Here is a 26,967-nt window from a genome sequence, read left to right on the forward strand (position 1 = left end):
TGAAAAAATCACTTTTATTTATTTTACCCCCCCCCCTGGATATCGAACCCGAAACTTCCAGTACGGTAGCCGAGCGTGCTGATCATTACGGAGGCGGGCTTTTAAAACGTGGTGCACTGAATTTGCCTTTTTTAAAATAATATAAGTATATATATTTTTTTGAACTTACCTTTCAATAATTCTTTTCTTTTCAAAACCATATATTTATTGCAATTTTTTTATCAAAAAATGGGTTTTTAAGCAAAAAAAACAGTAATTACGTTACCTGGGTTTGAAAAAAAAATATGTTGCGATTTATCGTATATCGTGTTTTCTTGTTTCTTACTTTCTTATCTGTTTTTCATTCTTTTTAACCATAATCCAATGTCCCAAAATGATTAATGTAAATTATTCATCAAAAATACTATATATCGCTCACTCCTTTCAACAACGTCATATATCAAAAACTTGATTTTTCTGGAGATCGTTTTTAAAGTTTAAATATAATAAATAATTGAAAAATATTTAGTATGTTTAAAAAAAATAAAACAATACCTTTTCTTCAAAATTCAAAAACAATATTTTCTACCCTGTAGCGGGTAAATATTATGTTAAAAATATGCCGCTTTTGCTGGGATATAGTACATTTTCTGGGCATTCCAAAAACATGCACAACTATAAATTGACGATTTTTTTTACATATAACGTTGTTGAAAGGAGTGAGCGATATTTGACTTATGTATGTAATATTTTCAAATAAATATTGGTCCTTAATTGCGTTATTCATGCGATTCACCAAAGTTTATTTTTGTAATGTAGCCTTATCAATATAATCTTGTAGTTGACGATGTTGTGATTCATACGACAAATATACTCGGACAATCGTCGGATTTTCCTCCCCATATCAACAGTGCATTTAAAATGCGAGCGATGCATCCGTCCCACAAGAATGCTCATTATGTATGACGTCACCTCCCCCTCCTCTACCCACTGCCACACTACGTGATGAAACGTCGTGCATTTTCACCAATGATGAAGATATAAGGAAATCATAATATCATTATTATTCATAACCTTAGGAATGTTGCACCGTTATGGTGCCATTACCATATGCCAACTTTGGCAACTGCTTCAGTTCCGTCTTAGTGTATTGACCCAATTAAAAAAATATATTTCGCACAGTATTGTAAATAGGTAGTATTTGGCACCAGATGCGTTCTATAAATAGCTTATAATATGGTCTATTACTCTATTACCAAAGCTATACGGCTGTCCAAACTCAAAACACAGTAAGGGAATTTTTTTTTGTAATACGTTTTTTTGCATTTTTGGACTAAGTAGATGCTACTCAGTCCAAAAATGCAAAAAAAATATTCTACAAAAAATATGTCCCTTACTGTGTTTTAAGTTTGGACAGCCGTATAATCCACACCATTATTATTATTATTATTATTATGTATATCCTTATAATTTCTCTATTTGAAGATTTTTGGCAACTGTTGTCAAGAACTGCGCTCGAGAATTTAACTAACTATCTAGTTAGAGAACTATGTTAGTTAGAGATGATAGTTAAATTCTCGACCACACGCAATTTAACTAATTAGACAGAGACAATAAGTTAGTAAAACTATTTAACTAACGAACTAACTAGTTAGAGAGCTAGGTTAGTTAGAGAAGATAGTTAGTTATTTAAATATTCTCGGGTACAAGTAATTTAACTAACTAGCTAGTTAGAGAACTTGTCTGTTTGTTTATTAGTTGAGAATTTATCTTAGTAACCAGGTTTGTCAGTTAAATTCTCGGGTACAGTTCCTTACAATGTGACAATACAGTTGCTAAAAATCTTCAAATACAGATACAGATTAAGTATAAGGTTATGCATATAGGTGGGCACTGACCGTCGTAACGTAACATTCGCAACGAGCATCCGAACATCGGATGGAGTACTCGGAACGAGCTCGGCTCGCTGTACTGTCTATACGAATGCTCGCATCGTAACGTTTTACGTTACAACTAAACGACTCCGGTCAGTCTCCACCTTAACATAAATAACACTAAAAGCATAGATTTTCTTGATTGTTTTAATTTTTATTATAGTAAATTGTAAAGAAAAAAGTTTAATGTAAAATAATATATAAAGTGAAAAGAATAACATGACGATAGGTTAGTAACACAAAGGCGTATCTACAAAATGAGTTTGGGGACAAGATGTCAAGATCCATGCAAGATGATTATATATATACATACATATATATATATATATATATATATATATATATATATATATATATATATATATATATATATATATATATATATATATATATATATATATATATATATATATATATATATATATATATATATATATATATATATATATATATATATATATATATATATATATATATATATATATATATATATATATATATATATATATATATATATATATATATATATATATATATATATATATATATATATATATATATATATATATATATATATATATATATATATATATATATATATATATATATATATATATATATATATATATATATACATATATGTATATATCTACATATTTTTAATGCACATTAGAAATAACACCAAAAGACTCGATGTATAAACTAAAACGTGACACATTTTTACAATTATTACTCTTCGCAATGCTAAAATAATAATGTTATATGTTACCTAATAAACGATTAACTATTTATAGGGTCGATAATGACTGCGAATTCTACAAACATAAAATAAATCAAAAACATTATAGGCAGGCTTTCAGCAAATTTGCATATGTAACTACTTACAGCTCTTCATATACAGATATTTTACTCGACAGGCTATAATTTAATCAAGTCACGTCAACAACATATTCCTCGTGCAAACAACATTCGAAACGTCTCGAATCGAAGGTCGTTTCGGTTTTCGTCAAATTATATCTGCAACATCGTCGCACGTATGCAAATGTCTCTCCTTAATATTCTCGAAGCGTTCCGTAAATGTTAAAACTACAACGAAAGTACGTTAAATCGAAATTAACGTTTTTCTTACCGAATGCGTACGGTACGCACTTCCCGCGATTTCCGACATGCCATCGCCGATTCTCAATTGACAATAAACAAATCACTCCTAAACGAGTAAAGGGCTTCAAAAAAATTTAAACTAAAATAATTATAGAAATTTTAGAAATACCGCCCCCTTTTACTGTGGCGAAGACTATTATAAGGTCTCTTTAATATGGGAATAGAAGAAAAGCAACAATGATTTGGGTATGTTAGTGTATGACCTCTCACCCAGATACTTAGGTACAGGTAGTAATAATTTGACCGCTCCTGGGGTAGCTTTGTGAAGGACTTTAAGGCCAGGAAGGTGTCTTCTGGTGGGCACTCCTCCGCTGTATGCCGGACAGTCTGGTTCTCCTACTCTTCGCTAGACGAGTTCTTTCTAAATATTACTGTTTGATGATTTGTACCCCTTTGTCCAGTCGCTGACGTACACTTTGTTTTGTTACAGGACCAGTACGAGAACCTGTCCCTGCACACACAGAAGGGTATAGACTTCCTCGAGAAGTACAGTCACTTCATCAAGGACCGCTGCGCCATCGAGACGGAGTACGCGGGCAAATTGAGGTAAGGTCCTTCCTTCGTACAACAACTAACCGTTTTGAGCACATAGGATTAAAAAAAGGATCTTTATATCGTCTTCTTCGTGGGTTACAATCTCTGTGATGATTGGTTTTCTTCTTTCATGGCCAGCCCTCACCCGTCTCCATCTCGGAGATAATTTGGTCCATATAGTTTAACCGGAGTCGTCCTTTGTAGTTTGTGCCTTCGCACATGCCTTCCGCGATCGTAAGAAGCAGGAATTCTTTGGTCTTCCTTTAGATGTCTTTCGAGGAAGATCCATGGCGATTGACTGGTTCACAATATGTTCAGGTTCTTTGCGTGCTATGTGCCCGTACCATCTCAATTTACTTTCCTCTACACTACTGATGTCTGTTACACCCAGATTTCAACGAATGCGTGAACTCTTTATTTTGTCTCTAAGGAACACTCCAGCTGAGCATCGCATTCACATTTCAGCAGTTTATAGTTGCATAGAGTAGGTGTTATACATCGTCCAGCATTCGGAGCCATAGAGCTTTTTTTTATCTATAAATGTTAATTAATATTTTCTGATATTCTACAGTATGGGTATATTTCTGATATACTACGTCATGGGCCGACAGTGTCACGAGTACTCCTCTTATAGATGTTGACTGTCAAAAAACACTCCTTATATGGGTGCCTCACTCACTTGGAGGTTGGCTATCGTCAGGGGTATTCGGGTTCTGGAGACTGCGTTTCGCAGGAATGTGGTGATCTTCTCAAACCAGTTTCTCCGCTTTTTCAACCAAGAGGTCTGTCCTCTTTCAGGTCTTCGAAATTCTTGAATCTTTCCTCGCAAAATTAACTTCTTTTTTATAACACTGCCATAATGCAACTTGGTACTAATGTTTCGACTAAGAAAAAACTTGGTAAACTCCATAAGTTTACTGTAAGCGTTGACTAAGGAATGATACTTTGAACAACTACAAACAAAACGCCATCTAAAGTTCGTTGTTCATTGGATGTGGTTGTGGAGTTAGTTGCATTTGATTCGGACTAAATCATGTATGTATATAAATTAGTGAGGATCAGTGATGGGTAATGGATTTACAAACAAACGAATTAAATAACGACTTATTAAAAAAGTCGTTGTCTTAATCCGGTTTTTGGATTCGATTATTTAAATCTAATCACACCATTCAGAGCTTAATTCAATCCAATTTATTGAATAATTAACATATTCATTACAAACTAACGTTTAAGGCGTATATATTAATAGCATAAATAACAAACTAAATAAAAAGACAATAATAACAATAAAGACAGCAAATTACAAGTAAATAAATTTTTAAAATTGTATAATAATCCCGCTTCGTAATGACCCCTCGGAGACATGGAACAGATAAATATCTGTCGTATTCAGCATAGTTCCTTATATATTTGACAATTTGACATCAAAAATTTAAGCTGGAAAGAAATATAAACCTGGAATATGTAACGAATACCATCCCAATCAGGTAACCGAAAAAGTAGCGATTACTCATTAGGCACATCTATATTGAGGATACATACTTACTTATACAGTGCAATGCTATGCATCATCGCTATGTGTAGGTCAAGTTTCCACCGCTGACCTTGTACTGATTCACTGTTAACATTTTATAATGATCATCATAGCTAGACATTCACTATTAATATTTATTACTTCTATTATTGACATCATCCGAAGTACGTACAGTAGAACCTCGATATAACGGACTTATTTATAACGCTTGATTTCGGTAATCCTGATTCGAAAAAGAAATCGAGTTGTTTGCACTTTTGAAGATTGCTGTTTTATTCTCTCTTGAACTCTCTAAAATTACGAAAATTATAGATGATCTTCGTTATCTGACGAAAGGTCAATAAATGTTATTAGATCGTCGAGAAGTGATCTTGCCACTGATTACTTCAATTTTGGCAGTATTGTTGTTGCTCCGGCTAGGTGCATCTACGAGCTGGACGGCATTATGTCTCAAATTCTAGTGCTAGACGTATGACGTGATTATCATAGCCGCTAAAAATTGATTACGAGCGGCGAAATTAAGTACGAATTATTTAACAGGACATTTTTTTTATTTGGCCGGATTTTGTTGTTCGTTATATACGAAGTCTGTTAAAAAGAGGTCCGTTATATCGAGGTTTTACTGTAATATTATTTTTAATTAATTTTTTACTCAGTAAATACCACTTTTCCTTAAAATCTACTGCGACACGTGTTTCGATGCATTCCGCATCATTTTCAAACATTGTATTTCTTTGTTGTTTTACGGTGTTTGAAAATCATGCGGAATGCATAGAAACACGTGTCATAGTAGATTTTACGAAATAGTGGTATTTACTAAGTAAAAAAAATGTAAAAATTGATAGATTTTACCACAAAGTGACTGCTGAATCAATTAATGAAATTATTTTTACTATTACAAGTGCACCTGTGTGAAAATCGTGCGGTTTTTGTGCCGAGCGGTAATTATCATTATCAATATATTTCCTTCCTTGGCGATTACAAATTTTCACGCAATTCCACATTTCGATACACGTTTTATTAGGTACGAAAGCTTAATGCAGCTCTATATCATTTCCATGGCTTGGTGATAGGTACCGAAACTAGTACTGCTGTCCACACTCAAAACACAGTAAGGAACATTTTTTTTGACAAACGTTTTTTTTTTTAAAAACGTTGGTCAAAAAAAATGTCCCTTACTGTGTTTTAAGTTTGGACAGCCGAGCATTGTCTTTATTTTTTTCTCAGGTGTATGTACACTTATTTATATATAATATAATAATACTTCACGACTTGCTATATATTTTATTTCAACTCATCGAAATTCTTCCTTCCTGTTTATAAAACATGTTAACATGACTAAATCAGCTTTATATATACACAACTGTTGTATTTCTTATTATTATTCGATATCGACATTATTAAATTAGCTAGGTCAAATACATAATAGGCACTTTTGAGTTCCGCGATCGTCAAAATGTTATTGTAATGAAAATGTAATATTTTATGAATAATTACGTATTGAAAACTTTATATTTTTAACTAGTTTCTTCTTTTTCTTATCCGCATGTCCAATCATGCCCACAGTACAATTGTTTATTTCATTCAATACTGTACTACCACTTTTTAATAATATTTTGTTTTGTACCATTTTTTTGAAACGCACGATTCAATTATTGATCTTGTTTATTCCTACTTGCAGGCGACTAGTGAAAAATTATCAACCCAAGAAAAAAGAAGAAGATGATTATCAGTAAGTTGAATTCATTATTATTTTTTCTTGAATGTTTCCCGCAGATACTTTGTGGCACACTTTATAAATTTTAAAGTTTAAAAAATGTGTGGAGGTTTTTTGGTTTAGGAGTCGTAACAGTCGGCGGGTATGTATGAGGAGATGCATGAACGTGGAAGAGGCGAAGAATGTTTGCAAAGACAGAGTGGTGTGGCGTTCTATTCTCTCTGCCTACCCCTGCGGGGAAGCGGCGTGATGGTTAGTTAGTTTTAGTTTTAGGTTTTTTGGTGAGAGTATTTAAAATGTTTTTAATGTTTTTGAATTAATATAAACCCTGATGATGACAAGGTTCTTATCGAAACCGGCAGGTTAAATTGTATTAATAAAAAAGTGGTAATAACAAAGTTATTTAAATTTATAAAGCTTTTATTTAGGATTTTTACGGAGTGTGGATTTTTTTTGGTGAGAGTATTTTAATGTTTTTGAATTAATATAAACCCCGATGATGACAATGTTCTTGTCGAAACCGGTTGGAGAAAAAATGTACCTAAAAAAGTGGTTAAAAACAAAGTTTTTTCATTTTATAAAGTTTGTAAAATGTGCCACAAAGTATCTGCGAAAAACATCAAAGAAACTTATATTTTCATATAAAAATTCATCCTTTTACGTTGTCTACGTTTCTACACTCCAGACATCCGAAATGGGATTTAAAATTATTCATTCCCGCGGCTTATCCCTTGTCTAGCCGCTGCGCATATTACAAAACGCTGTCGACTCTCGTATTCCCATTTTCCCCTTGGATTTTCCCGCCAAGGACGCGAGTCTCTGGCGACGAGCGGGTCGTGTAGTCGTCCCGCAATTACCAGGATGACTAAATTACGAATCGCAATGCCATTTGCATAGTTAGTCACTTGCGGACTGCAGCAACCTTGTGACAAGTTAGACAGGCCGGCACCTTTCATTGTCAATAGGAATGTTTATGTAATTGTGACGCACGACCGACTGTTTCGCAAAAAAAAAGAACTACATAGTACGACTTATAAAAGACTATTACAATTCAAAATATCTGGCCAAAAATATTTTTCAAAAGCATTTTTCATTGTTGTGTATTTATTTATTATTTTATTCGACTTACTACATCAACGCTAAACGTCAACTTCCGTTGACAGCTGTCAAAATTTTCGTATTGTGTATGTTATCATTAGTTTTTTTCACATTTTTTTCCACAATATTTGTGAGCTGCTTGAGACGAATAGTGGGTTATTTCACTAAATAATATCGCCGACACGTTAAGATACCTGTGTGAACCATATTTTAAACCCACTACGTACTCATTTTGTGTCCATTAAAAAAAACATTTTCTTTATTATATTCTCAATATTATCAATATTTAAAGCATTTGCTTTGTGGTAAGTCATTTTTAAATATTTATGTTTTACAAAAATATTAATAATATTATATAATATTATAATATTATATAATACGTACCCGTCTCTTCGTCAGGACAATCAGTACCACAGTATGCAAACAATACCACCCTTCAGCACCATAGCACCTTAAAACTACACAAAATGTTTAACCCATGCGATTTTTGGTAGATCCTAAGATCAACATGCACTTAAGGTTTCAGCACAAACATACGTTACGAGCCGAGGTTAAACATGCACTAGCTAACTAGTACTAACTAATACTATTAATATTTTTGTAAAAAAAATAAGTAAGTAAAAATATTCTTTATTTTTGGTTTCGACGAAAATGTATTGGATGTCCCAATTCCTCATTAATAATATTTTTCATTTGCAGATACACCCCGTGCAAGGCGTTTCGGCTGATGATGAATGAGATCAACGACCTGGCGGGGCAGCACGAGGTCGTGGCCGAGAACCTGCAGGCCAGCGTGGTCCGCGACCTCGCTCTCCTCACCAAGGAGATCAAGGAGGAGAGAAAGGTGACTCCAATCTCTATATTACAATCAGGGGCGTGCATTCCATATAGGCAGAAAAGCAGTAGCTATCTTAACTTACCCCCGTGACATGTAAAAACTCAACCAGTAACTACCCTACCTTACTAAGTAGTATATTGTAACTGCAGACAGTTGGTAGAATTCCATTTTAAATTTTTGGGTAATATATCCAAAATTAAACAAGGTTATTGGATTGAATTCTACTTTTATTTACGTATATTGCTCACTCCTTTCAACAACGTCATAAATCAAAAATCATCAATTATCAGTTGTGGATGTTGTCGGAATGCCCAGAAAATGTACTATATCCTAGAAAAAGCGGCATATTTTTAACTTAATATTTACCCGCTACGGGGCAGAAAGTGTTGTTTTTGCATTTTGAAGAAAAGGTATCGTTTAATAATTTTTTTAAATATACATTTTTTTTTAAATGGAGAAAAAACATTCAGGTTTACCTAAAATGATGTGTTGCACTGTAAAAAGTTCAATAAGTGGCTTGATATTTATTTTTAATATATTTCATTATTTTAAAATTTTAAAAATGATCTCCTGAAAAATCAAGTTTTTTGATATATGACATTGTTGAAAGGAGTGAGCGATATATAATAATATGTGATGTATTTCGTCTTATCAAGACATTATGAAACAATAATTTTGGATATATACCCAACAATTGAAAATGGAATTGTACCAACTGTCAGCAGTTACAATAAATAAATCAAAATATGTATTAATCTGGAAAAACAAAATAAAAATTGGCCACAGAGATGACTCTTATTTTTCACATATTGTATTTGTGGAATAATGAACAATCGTTGATTACAGAAACAACTTAACGAAGGTGCCAAGATGTCCACCACCCTCCAGGCCCAGGAGATCTCCCTGGAGAGGGCGCGGAGGAACTACGAGAAGGCCTTCCGGGAGGCGGAGAGGGCCCTGGACCACTACCAGAGGGCGGACGCAGACTTCAACCTGAGCAGAGCTGAGGTGAGACCGCCGCGGTAGACTTGTACTCACAAATATGTTTATCAGTTTGCAAAGGAGACCTTTCATAGTGGCTTACTACTACTATCACCATCACGCTGTTTCTCCGCAGGGGTAGGCAGAAAGGATGGAACGCCACACTCTTCTGTCCTGACATACAGTCCTCGCCTCCTTCACATCCATATATCTAGTCATACATGCCCTCCGATTACGCAGACTTCTGACACCCCCAGATTTTAGGTTCTGATTGATCTGATCGTGTCAAATCTTTTTCGGTCGTCTTCGTTCTGTTTTCCCTCTCACATTCGCCACATATATTTCTTAGTCATTCTCTTGTTATCCATTCGCTCCACATGTCCATACCACCGTAAATACTCTGCCCAATCTTTTCAATTATTCCTTGTTTAGCCTTACATTTCTTTCTTATGTCTTCGTTTTTAATTCTGTCATACAATGATTTTCCACACATTCGTCTGAGGGAGCGCATTTCAACAGCTTTCACTCTGTCTACCGGTTTCAAAGCTAACCGCTTCTTTTTCGAGACTGATTAATACTAATCAGTCTTAATATCAGTATTAATATTAATCAGTCTTGAAAAAGATGCGGTTAGTTTCGACATTATAATTAAGTTAAAACAAAATATTTATGGAGATTTTAAAACAAAGTTATATTTTAATTACCAAATTTATTGTTTGTTCTTATCCAATTTGTATACAGTAATCCCTGCTTAGTGTGGGTAATCCATGTCAGCAAAATGAAGTGCTAAATGAATCAGCGCTAACCAGGGTCTATTTTCCACATATACAAATGACAATGGTACAGCAAAGCAAAGTAATGAATACCATGCCATTCGGGTAGCCGAAAAGCAACAATTACTCATTTTTCTTCTAGTTTTGCCCTGTCAGGACATGAATGACATGAAGGACCCCTGTAGTTGGTGATCACTCTGGCAAAGGCTTTGTGGTCCTGCGCCGTCCGGAACAACCCCTCTTATCCCGATCCAGTCGCAAATGTTTGCTTCTGCACTTTACTCACTAGGCAGATCTATATTTTTACATAATTCAGCATTTAACTGTGATTTTTCAAAAATATTTTCTTGATTTCAGGTTGAGAAGCAGAGAATAAACATGGCCATGAAGTCACAGCAGTGTGAGGATGCCAAAACAGAATACGCCAATCAACTGCAGAAGACCAATGACCTGAGGAGGTCGCACTTTAATGTATCATTACCAGAAGTCTTTAGACAATTACAGGTAAATTGAACTCACCTCACTCTGCCACAGTATGACCCCTTTCTATTAAATACAAGTCACTCAGGCTTACCTGTAAAAATAGCATATTGAATTGGTATTTTTGTATATCGCTCACTCCTTTCAAGAACGTCATAAATCAAAAATCGTCTATTTTCAGTTGTGCATGTTTTCGGAATGCCCAGAAAATGTACTATATCACAGCAAAAGAGGCATATTTTTAACTTAATATCTACCCGCTACAGGACAGAAAGTGTTATTTTTGCATTTTGAAGAAAATGTATTATTTAATTATTTTTTTAAATAAATTAAATTTTTTCAAATGGAGAAAAAACCTTCAGGTTTTACCTAAAAAGATTTGTTGCACAGTAAAAAGTTCAGTAAGTGGCTTGATATTTATTTTTAATATTTTGTGTTATATTTTTTAACTTTAAAAACGTTCTCCTGAAAAATTAAGTTTTTTGATTTATGACGTTCTTGAAAGAAGTGAGCGATATATCTTAACACATTGCTGTCAGGTGGTTTTGTCATCAACCCAGACCAATGTCGAATCTCATTCGACATCGATTTTTTGTTCTTAGGTCCCATGTCGGATGTTATTTGTCTTTTTTTTCATCATTAGTATTATTTATTTAAATTCCAAGCTTACATTTTTGTCACTCGTATCTATTACAACAGTATATGGAGCAGAGGACAAATGTTTTTTTTTCCAATTGGAATGTAACTGTCTACTTTTTTTTAATGAGTGTACTAATTTATACTATTCATATATGTACTATTCACAAGTAACCGCAAACCCAATCCTGATCTGTGCAATGTTTTTTGACGTCTCTTGCGCTCTACCAAAAGTAAGCAAATAAAACGCTTATAAGCGTCTCGCTCTCTACCACTGTATGTAAAAGACGCTTTTAAGCATTTCCTGCAAACATAGCGTAAAGATTAATTTTTTTTTTTTAATGCACATATTGCAAAACAAGGTATGTCTTCAAAAGCCAATTTTGCTAGGGGTCGGAAATATATTTCACAATCGGTCACAAAATAAATAAATTCATTATAATTTCAAGTTATGTTTATTATTATTTACATACACTAAAAATAATACATTGTGGAATTCTACAATGTAAAAGACAGTTCAATAAAAATAATAATATGAAGTATAATAAATATTTTAAACACAAATTTGTGATTCTCCATTTTGAAACTTACAAAATTACTTTGTGTATAATGTCATTCAATATATCTTATTTTAACACTGTTTGATTCGAAGCTAACAGATTATTCTTTAAGACAAATTATTAGTTAGTCTTAAGGAAGAGGCCGTTTACTCCGAAATCAGTCAGCATCATAATTAAGTTATAGTAAGGTAAAGTTTTTTTTGTGAGCTTTATAATAATTACAAATTTACATTCTTTAAGTTTTCTTTATGTTTTGCTACATTACCAATATCCCTTTTTGATCTACAAATTGATGTATACTTTGAGACTAGCATATTTGTATGTATGTGTATTATATATAATAATATTATATATAATAATATGTGTATGTGCACAACATAGGGTTGTATGTTTATGAATGACCATTGTTATACTGTAAGATTGTTGAGCTGCATTGTTCAGTTCCTTATCCGTATGGCGTGTGTGCAGTGAGGTGTGAAGTCTTCCTATTGTTGAACTATTGCAGTTCTAAGTGCTATTACGTGATCTTTTCTTGTGCATACATACACACACACACACACAAGTGAGGAATATATAACCCAAATAAGCTTTTTACTTTTAAGTAAACTTCAATATATCGTTCCAATATATCGTTCCAATATATCGTTCCTAACATCATCAAGAGGGTCATCAAATGATCAAGAGTTAATTCTATGGAAATTGTAGAAACCTTTTTGTTAAAAAAAAATATTTCTTTTTGTGTGTGTATATTAAGTTCAAATAGATACTTTATTTTTTTATTAAAAAACAATAAAAAAGTATGAAAGTGAAAAGAAATCTACTGACAAGACACACAAGGTAGCTTGGTGGGTCTCTGCAAAGAAAAAATTATGTTTATAAATTTTTTAATGAATGTAAATATGTTTTTTATATGTGTAAATATAAGTATATAGTTAACAAAAATAATGTTTAAAAAAAATCCAACGTAGTATAGATCAATCGGTGGTGTTGATGTCTAAGGGTGGTGACTGAACGGAGCATTTCGTCATAACGTAACGTCGTAACATCGCTCGCGGCGAGCATCAGCGAGCATCCGAAACTATGGATGGAGCGCTCGGCTCGCTGTACTGACTGCCTGAATGCTCGCATCGTAACATGTTACGTTACGACAAAATGGCTCCGGTCAGTCACCACCCTAAGAGAAACATATTATGTTTGAATTTGAAGGTAATGGCGAGTATCTGTTTTCAGGAATTAGACGAAAAACGGATAAAAAACATAAAGAATTTCATACACAGCTCTGTGGATATAGAGAGAAATGTTTTCCCCATCATCGCTAAGTGTCTGGACGGAATCGTGAGGGCGGGTGACCTCATCAATGAAAAAGAGGTGAATTTTGTCTTCTAAACTATATATTTTTATCGATATATCAACATAGCATGAGATAAATATGAATATGGAAGTCTGGATATCTACAGGGCATACGGGCTGTCATTTGCTAGTTTAACCAGTTAACTGCCGGCAGGTACATGTATGGCGGTACCCAGCACGCCGCGAATTTTACCACAAAAATAAAACCTTGTAAACATATTGTTATTAACGTTTATTTATAAAACTTACCAAATAAATGAAGAACGCGCCGTGCAGTCATTTATCCATAATCGTAAAATTAATTGTTCATGTTGCAGGGTTGTCACAAAATTTGTCATAGAAAATATGAAAACTAAATTATAAGTCAAAAGTAATTGTTTATATTAGTTTAATATTAAAAGTATACATACATATACACTATGATTTAAAAAAATAAAAAAATCATCAGAATCGACACTAAAATCACTGCCATCAGATTCGGCAGTGACGGCAACTCGGGGATTATTGGACAACCCTGAGCGCCATTAGTTGTTCCGACGACAAAGCTCTCTTTAATTTACATTTAAAGTGGTAAAAACAAATTCTGTTTCAATTCTAAGTATGCAAAGATATTCTCAGTAGATGTCACTATGCGTTCAATATATTTGTACATTTTAAATCATTGATTTTCTTTAGTAAAAGCCCATTTAAAACGGTGCGTCTTCAGACGTAATTTTTGTATAAGCGGCGCTCCGTTCACAGAAAATTATGCGTCTTAACACGCTTTTGGCAGTTAACCGGTTAAGTGATCATTTTATACACATGTAACATTCAACATTCTAATGTGGCCTTTTCAATGAGAAAGAGGTATAATTTGTCTCCTATACTATATATTTTTATTGATATATCAACATAGTATGAGATCAAGAAGAATATGTAAGTCTGGATATCTACAGAGCTAACAACCTGTCATTTTCTGGTTTAAGTGATCATTTTATACACATGTATGTTATATATTAGAGATGTTATATTTATGCTCCAATTGACACCCTGCGCATGCTACTTATGTACGGTCTATGGTTTACATAACTAAGATTTTTAATTAGCGAAGTCCTTTATGAAATGTATGTAATATTTTTCTTCACGTACGTATGTTGAGATATCAATATAAATAACTCCTACTACACAGTAAGAAGATATACTCAAAATATTGTGAATATATTTATAAACCAGCTGACCACAGTTGTATGGACAGTTAAGCTTTGCAAGTTATTGCGCATGGCCGATCACCTTTCCTTCACGTGTTAACAATCACGATAATACTGCTTTGATATGATGCAGTGCCCTAAGCAGTGGGAACCAACATCGCAGGAGCTTAATCCCTCTTAAAAACAGGTCACAAGGCCTACACCAAGCAGAAGAATAAGAAGAAGTTGTCTTTACCTTATTACCCATATTTCCAGGACACGATGATGGTGATAGAGCGGTACAAGTCGGGCTTCACGCCGCCGGGCGACCACCCGTTCGAAGACCTGTCCAAGGCGGCGCCGGGCCCCGCGGGCGGCGCGGGGGGCCCGGCAGGGCGCGACGCCGCGGATGGGCGAGCCGCGCAGGACGGGGCGCCTCGCCGCGCCGCTGCGCTCACGGCTCGCGGCACCGTCGGCCAGACCAAGCTCAAGAAGAGGGTCGGCCTCTTCGGGATATTCAGCAGCAACAAGGTGAGAGCAATGGAAGCGGCGCAAGTCTACCGCCCGTCGGTGACAGACAAATCAGTTTGGCAGGCTGTATTAAGCGATATTCCGAGTATGAGTGGTCTAGGTTTGAATCTTGCTGTGTCTTGAATGGTCAAAGTTTGAATCTTGCTACGTCTTAAGTGGTCAAGGTTTTAATCTCGCTGTGTCTTGAGCGGTCAGGGTGTGCTTGAGTAGTTAAGGTTTGAATCTTTCTGTGTCTTGAGTGATCAAGGTTTGAAGCTTGCTGTGTCTTAAGTGGTCAAGGTTTGAATCTTACTGTGTCTTGAGTGTACTTGTGAAGTTGAACTGAAAACTTGTGAAGAATACTTGAGTGGTCAAGGTTTGAACCTTGAGCTGTTTGAATTGGTGAGCAGATAGTACTTTTACAAATTCATCATGCATAGTTATACATGGCAATTAAGAGATAATAGCACAGGAAGCAGGATTGAGAAAATTTTTAGGGGTTGAATGAGAAATGGAGAGGAGATGATATGATGGACGGTCAGAGTTCCAAGAAAGGTTAATAATGTTTCAAATGTTTCTTAAGGGGTATTGGAAATGGTCATTATGAAGAATATTAAAGAAACGTGAGATAGACTATAGGTTTCCGCGCTGCTTAAAGTATGCCATTTTAATTCAGTGCTCAAAATATATCTTTTTCAACTTCTATTTCTTCAGATATTTTCATACATTGGTCATAGTATATTAGATACACAGTCTTTTTATTTTGATAGATTTCTATATTTCTGGCGTAGTAAATTACTATGTTTTGTTGGATTTTCTTTGTGAAAAAGTATGATGCAAGCAAGAATGAACTCAATAGCTGAAGGACTGGGAACATCTAGTTCCGCTATTAGTTTACTCTAAGACTTGTTTTTCAGATTTGTAGAGTGGTTGCGGGCTCGCTTTTTGCAAAAATACAAATATCCAAGCTTTATGTAAATAGAATTTAAAACGGTATTGGCAGCATATTATATATTGAAGACTGAAAAAATATCTAATTATGAAAACCGTAGCCTTTACAAAAATAAATAATTTGTTTTGTTACAATACACTCATTCTGGGTAACTTTGAATACTTTTTGTGTTGGTTTCTGTTATAAAATTTACATACAAAATGTGTATGTTGGGGATTATTTATAATTTTCATGAATTCTACATCCAATGATATATACTTACTGATATTGGGATTCTTATGGGAAAAAGAACATTTAATGTAGAATTTATGAAAAATATAATGAAGCCCCAAAATATGTAATTTGTGTGTAACTTTTGTAAATTTTACAAAACCAATACCGTAGAACTTGATACTTGATCTTTGATGTGTTACTTGAGCCCAGTACAAAAAAATATTTAGATCTGTATTTGGTCTACAATAATGAATGTATCGTGACAATAAGTGTCACCTGTCAGGGAAACAATGAATCATGTCGATACGTTCATTATTGTTGACCAAATACAGATCTAAATATTTATTTTGTACTGGGCTCAAATAACACATCAATGTTCAAGTAGCCCCGTTCTACGGTACCTAATTGTATCTTGTTCGTGGGCTAGCGTCTTGATGTGCATATTTGATATCTACTACGTAGTCAGTACAAGTATAAACATTTGAAATCCAGTTCTACGGTACAAAAAGTGTTAAAAGTTACCCAGAATGATTGTAGTGGAGTTTCATGTTAATTGATTTATCTTTATCATGTTTATTATTTTTGTTATTTAAAACCAAAATTGCTACTGTTGTTATTGAATTATTTGTTGTAGTATATTTTCTGATGACATACTGTAGTACAGTTTTAATGGTGGCGATTACTTGCCACAGTACTTGGTGACGGTAATAACAAATTATAGTCTTGTTCAATTAAGTAGTATAGAAATAAAGGAGGAAGTGACAATTTTCTTCATTTTAAAGTGATAGTTATGAAAATATGTATTTTATTTAGTTTTAAAAGTTGCGCTTTTGTTGTTGTACCAAAAATTGTCAAGTTCACTTTATGCTCAAAACCCAAATATTGTCATTTTAGTTGAGATTTGGTGAAGATCAGACATGATTACTTCAAATTTGCTCCATGTTTTTTTTCACAATACTTTCACTAGTTCATCTAACACTCATATAAGGAATATTTCACCCAAAAATCTAAATGAAAATCATATTGAAGTTTTTAAAAAATGTTTTGGAAAAAATAAAGAAATTTATTGAATTTGTTCACTTCATTTTGTTATTTTTCAAACCAAAAAAATACTAATCACTCGCAACCATTACTTTGTATGAACCATCCATAGTAAATTATTGAATTGTTTTTTTTGGTCCCCTCAATTTTGAATTTTATGAAACAAGCCTTTATTTCATTTTGTTTATTTTTTTAATATAGGCCAAACATTTGTGTTCATTAAGGTATATGATTATTTCAAAGCAGGATTAAAGAAGCATATATAAATCATTATGGTAGTATTATGCAGTATTTAGTAAGAATAAAAATGCATTTGAAAGTAAAATTTAAATGAAGCATGGTAGATTCGATACATAATGTTCTATTCCCCTGTATTTAATTTTAGATGCCTTCCTTATGTAGAATTGATGAAAGTTATTCATATTACCTACTACGTATTTATTTATATACTTAAATATAATCCAATTGTTATGTTTTCAAAGGTATTACGATAATGGTTAAATTATTCCACTTCTATGTCGAGTTTGGCTTCACATTATGTGGCGCGATTTCCAAAATAATTTAAATAATTAAATTTTAATACATACTACATAGTTCCCATATGAAACTCTATTTCGTAAAGCAAACAATTAGTGCTAAGTATAAAAAAACGTATAACAAGGGAGTGCTAAGGGTTGTTCAGCTTTATTCTGTAACATTAAATAAAATATCTGAGTATTTTTGTATGTATTTTATTTGCATATTTGTATGGTGACCAAAAATATTTTTAAATTACCTGTTCTGAGAGTGTTGGATTAATATTTGACGATATGACAACAAAATGCGTAGTCAGTTTAAGGCTAGATATACTGTCATGTCATCATGGCGATGTTATTTCATGGTATTGAGTGTAGTAATCCTTACGACTTTCTCCATGTCAAATACTTGAAAATGTTGTTACATAATTACTTTGAATATGTTGAATACATGTTCCACAATCACGTTTCATTAATTGAATGATTTTAATTTTTAATTTTGATTTTGCTTGGTAAATACCAATATTTCTTAAAATGTATTGTGAAACTTGGTTCAATGTATTCCGCATCATTTTCATTTTGTAAAAGATGCGGAAAGCATCGAACCGCATGTCACAATAGATTTTAAGAAATACTGGTATTTACAAAGTAAAACATAAATTAAGAATGGATAGATTTTACCACAAAGTGACTGCCGAATCAATTAATGAAAAATAAATCATGGACATTGTCAATCTTTCATTGATCATGCCCCATAATTTAACAAGAGTCTTCTTGCTTACTTTTTAATTTGTTTTTTTAATGTATACGCCTTAAATGTTAGTTTGTAATGTTTATATTAATTATTGAATAAATTGAATTGAATTGAATTTAAATTGAATAATATCCGCAACATGGCCGAGTTTTTAAAATATTTTTGGTAAACCTAAACATTATTTTTGAGTAGGTGGACTTTTGTTCATATTATCTACATTATCCATCGTGTGTACCATATAATTAACATTGTTCTTTTTTCTGTTGGTTTCTTCCCTTTCCCTTTCTGCCCATCCCGCCAATCCCCATCCACCCTTCACCCTTCCTCTTCACATGGGTTCGGACACACTGCGGCTCTATATCATTCCAAATAAATCAACATCTATTTATATGAACATGTAAGTAGACGTATTTAAAAATAGATTTTCCGCCTTATTTATTTGGTTTTGCATGCGGTTACATCGTTTAATTCCGAGATATGATTTTGTATAATTTTATTCAGTCTAAAATATATATTTTAAGAGTTTTTCCTCAACGATTTCCAAAATGAAAAAAATATATCGTTTATAATTTATTGTAACTGCAGACAGTTAGTAGAATTCCATATTGAATTGTTGGGCAATATATCCAAAATAAAACAAGGTTTGTTGGATTGAATGCCACATTTATTTATGTATATGTTAATACATGACGCGTTTCGTTACATTTACTCACAAGAGTGTTTGATAATGTCCTAAGAAGACGAAACGCGTCACGTATTAACATATACATAAATAAATGTAGAATTCAATCCAACAAACCTTGTTTTATTTTGGATATATTACCCAACAGTCGTTTATAATACTGGGAAGATTGATGACTCTAATTCTCATAGCTGTTCAATTTGAAAAGGCAATATTTCTCTTTACGAATTTGTCCTTTTTGTATCTTTAAAAATAAGTAATTATTTTTTTAGAGAAGATAAAATGATTCAATGCTTTTCGGAAAACAAGTTGCACGCTTGATAGTAAAATGACCTGTTCCAAAATTTTCAGAAACCGATTTAAATAATGTATAATCATTCTGTAACTTTGTTTTAAAATCACTACAAATATTTTATTATAACTTAATGATAATGTCTACCGGTTTCGAAGCTAACCGCTTCTTTATCAAGACTGATTAATACTAAAACACTATCTACTTAAACAAAATTCAAAATATTCCGACGGTTAGGTTAGCTTTAAAACCTGTAAACATTATAATTAAGTTATAATAAAATATTTATAGTGATTTTAAAACAAAGTAACATTTTAGTTATAAAATGTAAAATCACAAAGTTAGTGCTTTAAATATAAATTAAATAAATAATGTATATTTAGAGGCATCTTGCAACGATGATGAAAAAAACTATTTCACAATATTATTTTCAACATAGCAACATTGAAGGTGTCACAATATGCCTTTATGTATACTTAACTCAATTTAGGATTATGGATTAGGTTAGTTTACTATTAAGCGTCCGATGTTGTCATTTTGAATTGGACAGCCGTAAAAATGACTGCATTAGTCTTTCTAGTGTTACTGTCTTTTTGCAACTGAACTTTAGTCAAATTTAAACGTAAGGTTATTATTATTTACAGTTAACTGTATTGAGTTATATTTTTATTTATTGAATTATTTGTTACAGAATTCATTATCTACTGGTCTAAAATATAAGAAATTTCTCTATGTATAAATAATATAGTATCTCAGTTAATATATTTTTTTAGATAACAAAGCATTAATTTTTCAATGCACAGATTTACATTGAGTAAAATGTTTCATATTTGTTCAATATTTTGTAGATGAAATTAAAAATTCATACAAAATTTTAAATATTTACTAGCTACATGCTGTTTTTACACTGTCATATCAATGTTTTGTAGAAACTCTCCACTTTGTCATATTAGTTTTACTCCAATGCTGAAGTGTGCAAAGTTATCAGACTATAGATACAATATTGTGCTACAACACTCACGAAAAAAAGTCAGTAAAAAAAGAGAATATCGTCAGAATAGTTGAATTTATTCCGGGTCTAGTTGGCATGTCAATTTTCGCTTTTGATGTTATATTTTGCCGCCTATGTATGTGTATTATGTGTATATAAAATGTTTATTTTGTATTCCTCCACGCTTACCAACACGCTAACACATTGTCATGTGGACTGACAGAAGTTGATTGAGGCGTGCAATTCTATAAAGGTATGTCGCTTACTCAACGCTTGTTCGCTTATCTGTTACCATTAACCCCCCTAGCTTATGTTATGAATATCCATAGTAAACCATCGCTTTCCCATGACGTACCGTGAAAACAGAGCTAACTCACAATTTAATAGGGAAAAAAGTTTGATCAACTCTTGATCCTCTTTGAGAAACATATCTTTAGAATGGGAGAAAATGGAACCAAAATAATGCCATTAATTTACGATTTTTTTGCAATTTTGCAAAAGCAAAAACGGTGCCCAAACATATTCTATAAGATAAGTGTGTCAAATTGTTCTCTTTTTAAAAAACATACAGCCGTTAGACAAATCGACACCGTTGAATCATATAATTTGCAGAATATGAAGCCTTATCTAGATTTTTTAAAAGGAATAATCCGTAAAACCTATATTTCAGGCTTATATGCAGTTGGGAAAAAATTAATGAGGGTGAAAAATAACACAGACCAACTGAAAATAAATCTGTTTGTTTTTAGTTGACAGTTGATATTAACATATTGTTTGCGGGAAACGCTAAAAAGTGTCTTTTGCATACTGTTAGTAGAGAGCGGGAGACGCTTATAAGCATTATTTTTGCTTACTTTTGGTACAGTGTAAGATGCCAAAAAACATTGTGCAGATTGGAATTGGGTTTTCAGTTACATGTGATTAGTATATCATCCTAGTTAGTATACTAATTATGGTCGGTGAAAGTCAGTTGATGAAAAAACATCCCGAGAACAATGTATTAATTAATTGGACTGAATCAAACCTAAGACACCACTTTTGCATTAGAGCATCTGCCTAAATACACCATGACGTCTTCAATTTTTTGCGATCAGGAAAATGGTGGATCATTTTAATGCGGTATAAATATTAAAAACAAGAAAAATAGTTACAATTTATAAGATTCGATATTCGTTTGAAAATGCCATAACTAGGCGAAACAATTGTCACAATTTTAATTATTAATGTGTTTTTGTTAATAAGATACAACTTAGTAGACTCAAAATATCTGTGTTTGATTTAAAAGTTAATACATAAATTAAATGGGGTTCTACAAATTAAACGCCAAATCAATAAATAAAATACAATTTATAACTGCGAGTTAGTTCTGTTTTCTCCAAAACCATATTTTACGCCTATTTAAAATGATAGATTTGATAATATGTAATACAAAAAGAAATACAAATAGTTTTCATATGTTTCATTGTTTTTGATGATTTTTTTATTGTTTTTCAATTGACTTTCATTTTTTTTTGTTTTCATTTTATAATCTCCTTTCAGAATAATATATCTATGGATGGAAAGGAGGACTACGGAGATCTGCCACCAAACCAGAGACGGAAAAAGCTCGCTGCCAAAGTACAGGAACTCAAACGACAGGTAACACTCATTTTACATTCACTTTACTTCTTAAGCATAACAGAGTACTTTCTATCCAGTCATTATGGGAGATATACTATAAATAATTGCTTTAACATTTAATATATTATTAGATTAAAACCAATATTTTTAGCTTTTCCACTTTATTTTTATTAGACCAGCGACCGGGTTTCGTCGTTACCGACATCATCAGACTGGTGGGAGGCTATACAAATTGTTATGTTATATATAAAACAAGGCAGGAGTTGATAACCATGATTTGATATCTCAATAAAATTATATCAAATCATGGTTATCAACTCCTGCCTTGTTTTATATATAACATAACAATTTGTATAGCCTCCCACCAGTCTGATGATGTCGGTAACGACGAAACCCGGTCGCTGATCAAATAAAAATAAAGTGGAAAAGCTAAAAATATTGGTTTTAATCTAATAATATATTAAAAATGCAATTCCATCACGAAGTGTCAGTGGATAATATAAATCTACTTTAACCTTTCCTATATTCATTTTTTCAGCACTAAATTTATTACTTAAATGATAAAATTTTATTAATAAATACCACTATTTGTTAAAATCTATTGTGACACGTGTTTCGATGCATGCCATATCATTTTCAAACATTAACCTTTTAAACGCGTTAACTTTGTTCCTAAGAGACGCCCGTGCGCGGCGGTATTTCGCCGTTTTTTAAATGATTACTTTTATCATGTATTTAGTTAAGAAACGATTTATTTTCCTAAACAAAAACGTTCAATGGGATTCATTGTGCCTTTTTGGTACTCTATAATACACGTGTGTCACATTATTCTTGAAATATATCGTAATATAAACAAATTAGATCGTAACATAAATAAATCAAAGCACGCATCGTGTGTCACTCTTACCCACTGGCGATGCGTAGCGTCGAGAGTGAGACAGATATAGGGCATGATTATGGCGCGGACTAATTACCGACCGCAAGAAAAATCAGGGATCTGTTGTTTTATTTATCCTTGTGATGTTACAAATTATTAGTCAGATATTTCAACAGATGTCATAAGGCCGAGGATTGACGTATTATTTTATCCAAAGTTCCACACCATGAAAAAATCCCTCCAAGTTGAACTGAGGTTCGAAACTTGGAGCAAAGTGAAAACACAAACGCTTATGTCAGCCGCGTATGGGGCATGTCTTGTAAAAACACAAACGGTTATGCGAGCCGCGTGGATCCGGTTAACATATCAAGGAAAGGTGATCAGCCCTTCGCTTCAGGTACCAGTCCAGGGTAATATTTAATAAATATTAGAGTAGAAAAATTACTTACATTTATTTGACCCCCCCTGGGAATAAAACCCGGGACCTCCAGTGCGGTAGTCGAGCATGCTAACCATTACACTACGGTGGCAGACATTCAAACACCGTATGAAAATGATGCGTAATGCATCGCAACACGTTTCACAATCGATTTTAAGAAATAGCGGTATTTACTAAGCAAAACTTGTTATTTACCGAATGTTAATATTTTGATTCGCCTTGCAGGTAAATCAAGAACAAGCCGCTATGGACGGGCTCATGAAGATGAAGGGAGTGTACGAAGCCAACCCTGCCCTCGGGGACCCCATGACGGTTGAAGGTAAATAGGATAGACACGTACGAGTATAGCTATGCTGCTGAATTTCTTGGCAAACCCAACCATTCATTCACTTTGGCATAAATTTTCACCTCGTTTTGTTTTGTTTTAATTTTGACTCGGTCAGTTTTCAAAGTATGCTCACATAGAAATTCATTCAATTTTTATTTTATCTTGAAAATTTTTGACATAGCAACTCTTTTAATTTTTATTTAACTTTGTAATTTTTCACAATACGCTCACACAGCAACTCTTTTCATTTTTATTTTAACTTGGGTCAGTTTTCACAATATTCTCACGTAGCAACTCATTAAATTTTTCTTTTGAATCGGTCAGTTTTCACAGTATCCTCACTTAGTTTATTAGAAGCGTAGACAGTTCCATTCTGTTCAAAAGCAAGTTTATTCCATACAGGTCATTAAAAGCTGTCCCACCGCATTCTCAGATCTGATACAGAAGCATCTAGGCTTCCTGACAGACCTGCTTTTGCAAAGCAATATTTTTTTTAACTAAGTTGCGAAATTGATTGAAAATGTGAAACAACATAAAATTGTATCCCGATTTTACTGTGAATTTACATTTAAAAGCTTCCAATATCCCTGTCGCTGCCAATCTAAATAAATACAAGTTTGTAAATCCATCACCATTCCTTACAGGTCAGCTGAACGAGTGCGGGCACAAGTTGGAGAAGCTGCGGGGGGAGCTGGGCAGGTACACCGCCTGGCTGGAGGCCGCCTCGGGAGAGGCCACGCAGACCCCGCATTCCGGCCTCAACGGAGGGGGTCACAGGTAACATTTTGCCTCGATAACTTGCCCGGTATTCATGCCTTTCCGATAGTGCAAGGCATAACTTTTGGCAATTATATTGAACTATTTTAATACCATTAAAAAGGATACGATTGAATATATGCCTTTAACCACCCTACCTTCGGGTTATTTTCAGGCATATTTTTTATAAACAAGCACAAAAATCACGACGTTTGTTGTCACAAAATATTGTCAGGTATAAAACCTGACAAAAATTTGTCAGCGTATCCGGTACGCATTAAATATTTGTGGAATAGTTCTTTTCTCGTGCGCGTAGGCCATACCGGTTAGCGTGGAATGGTAAAGAAAAACCACGCGCATCACGTACGTTCGTATGTGTAGGGCGGTTAAAGTCGAAAAAAGAGAAAATGTATGAATTTCATTGTCTCTGTTTAAAGTGGCATTTGGATATTATTTTTAGTAGTTAGGACATTGTGAAATATATAGAATATTCTGATCCATGCCTAACGATGCATTGGGTTCTATATTGGGTCATGATTTTCATTGATATGTAATAAAATTTCTATACTATGGAGACCACCTCTATAGTGTAGTGATTACTACATTTGGCTGCCGTTCTGGTGGTCCTGGGTTTGGTCACTATAATATTTGCTGGACTGGTACCTGAAGCGCCAGACAGATTTTCTTTCCCTCGTATAATCAACAGTTAACTTACCATTGCATCAATTCGATGCTGTGCCCTACACACCATTGGGTGCAGGCAAGGGTAAGAAGAAGAGGAAGAAGCAATTTCTACTATTATGTCCGCCTCCGTAGTGCAATGCTCAGCACGCTCGGCTACCGTTCTGGAGGTCCCGGGTTCGATTCCCAAAGGGGGTAAAATAAATACAAGTGATTTTTTTCACTGTAATATTTATTCAATACTACCCTGGACTGGTACCTGAAGCGGAGGGCTGATCACCTTTCCTTCATGTATAAACGATCAAGATAACACTGCGTTTATATGACGCAGTGCCCTATGCACCATTGGGTGCGGATAAGGGTTTTATTTATTTATTTATGTACAATTCTTTATCTATTGCATCATTGTGCATTTTCAAACGATTGAATCGTTTGGCTTGCAGACATTCCATTGGCAGTAACGAGGAGTCGCTGTCGAGATCGGCGAGTGACAGCAGTGTGGGGCAGGCCAAGCACTCCGCACCGCACACGCCACAACCTCACCACGGGTAACCATTCCTATATAATATCATTCTTTAAACAGCCAGACGCATTTTACCCGCCTAGACGGTGTTTTTGTACTATATCGGGGTGCAGTAACTTCACATACTGCGGACAACAAATCGCTCACTCCTTTCAAGAACGTCATAAATAAAAAATTTACAATTTTCAGTTGTGCATGTATTCGGAATGCCCAGAAAATTTACTATATCTCAGCAAATGAGGCATATTTTTAACTTAATATTTACCCGCTACAGGGCAGAAAGTGTTGTTTTTACATTTTGAAGAAAAGGTATTGTTTAATTATTTTTTTAAATATACAAAATATTTTTCAAACTGAGAAAAAACCTTCAGTTTTACCTAAAAGGATCTGTTGGACAGTAAAAAGTTCAATTAGTGGCTTGATAATTATTTTTAATACATAGTATTATATTTTTAAACTTTAAAAAGGATCTCCTGAAAAATCATTTTTTTTTTATTCATGACGTTCTTGAAAGGAGTGAGCGAAATGTGTTTGTCTTGTCCTTGGTAGTTGTGACTATCGATGCGCATTTTTTCATCGTTAAACATTCTAATTTTATCATCATTATCACTACTTTGAGTTTCTGGGTTCGAACCCACTCTATCACAATTTATTACCTATTTGTAATAATAAGCCACTTAGGCTCACAGATATTGTATAAAATAGTATTTTTATAAATGATAAAAACCTAAATATTTCTCTTTTCAACACATTTTGAACGGGAAAGGTAGAACTAGGTTACACTGGCTAGAACACTTAAGAAGGGTGAAAAGCCATTAAAAAGAAGAAGAAGAAGAAGTATTTCTACCCGTTTGGTCGATTGATGCTTAAGGACGGGAAGGGTATTTTTACCTTCTACGCCGGCCTCATTTCAAAGTCAGAATAGAAGGAATTAAATAGTTAATGTTTTTATATGAATATTTTGTACCAATGTCTTTGTTAAGGTCCTAACTATATCGCTGGTTAATGAATTAAATTAAATTCCAAAAATGATATCTAAATTGTTAACATTT

At 33.5% G+C, this 26,967-nt stretch overlaps 1 protein-coding gene across 2 annotated transcripts in view; it reads left to right on the forward strand.

Moving 5' to 3' along the window:
• Cip4 (formin-binding protein 1-like Cip4) overlaps positions 1 to 26,967 on the forward strand; it is a 180,788-nt gene that overhangs the window by 145,880 nt on the left and 7,941 nt on the right. For both annotated transcript variants that reach the window (XM_088277536.1, XM_088277535.1), the window contains exons 2-12: positions 3,505 to 3,620; positions 6,824 to 6,874; positions 8,657 to 8,801; positions 9,642 to 9,803; positions 10,907 to 11,053; positions 13,456 to 13,593; positions 15,018 to 15,272; positions 22,231 to 22,329; positions 23,853 to 23,946; positions 24,600 to 24,732; positions 25,836 to 25,940. In XM_088277536.1, coding sequence (XP_088133662.1) covers positions 3,505 to 3,620; positions 6,824 to 6,874; positions 8,657 to 8,801; positions 9,642 to 9,803; positions 10,907 to 11,053; positions 13,456 to 13,593; positions 15,018 to 15,272; positions 22,231 to 22,329; positions 23,853 to 23,946; positions 24,600 to 24,732; positions 25,836 to 25,940 — 1,445 coding nt within the window. The remainder of the gene's footprint in view (positions 1 to 3,504; positions 3,621 to 6,823; positions 6,875 to 8,656; positions 8,802 to 9,641; positions 9,804 to 10,906; positions 11,054 to 13,455; positions 13,594 to 15,017; positions 15,273 to 22,230; positions 22,330 to 23,852; positions 23,947 to 24,599; positions 24,733 to 25,835; positions 25,941 to 26,967) is intronic.

Source organism: Brachycentrus maculatus, unplaced genomic scaffold (genome assembly GCF_059751285.1).
Source record: "Brachycentrus maculatus isolate JH-2025_06_01 unplaced genomic scaffold, ASM5975128v1 h1tg000046l, whole genome shotgun sequence".
Lineage (NCBI taxonomy): Eukaryota > Metazoa > Arthropoda > Insecta > Trichoptera > Brachycentridae > Brachycentrus > Brachycentrus maculatus.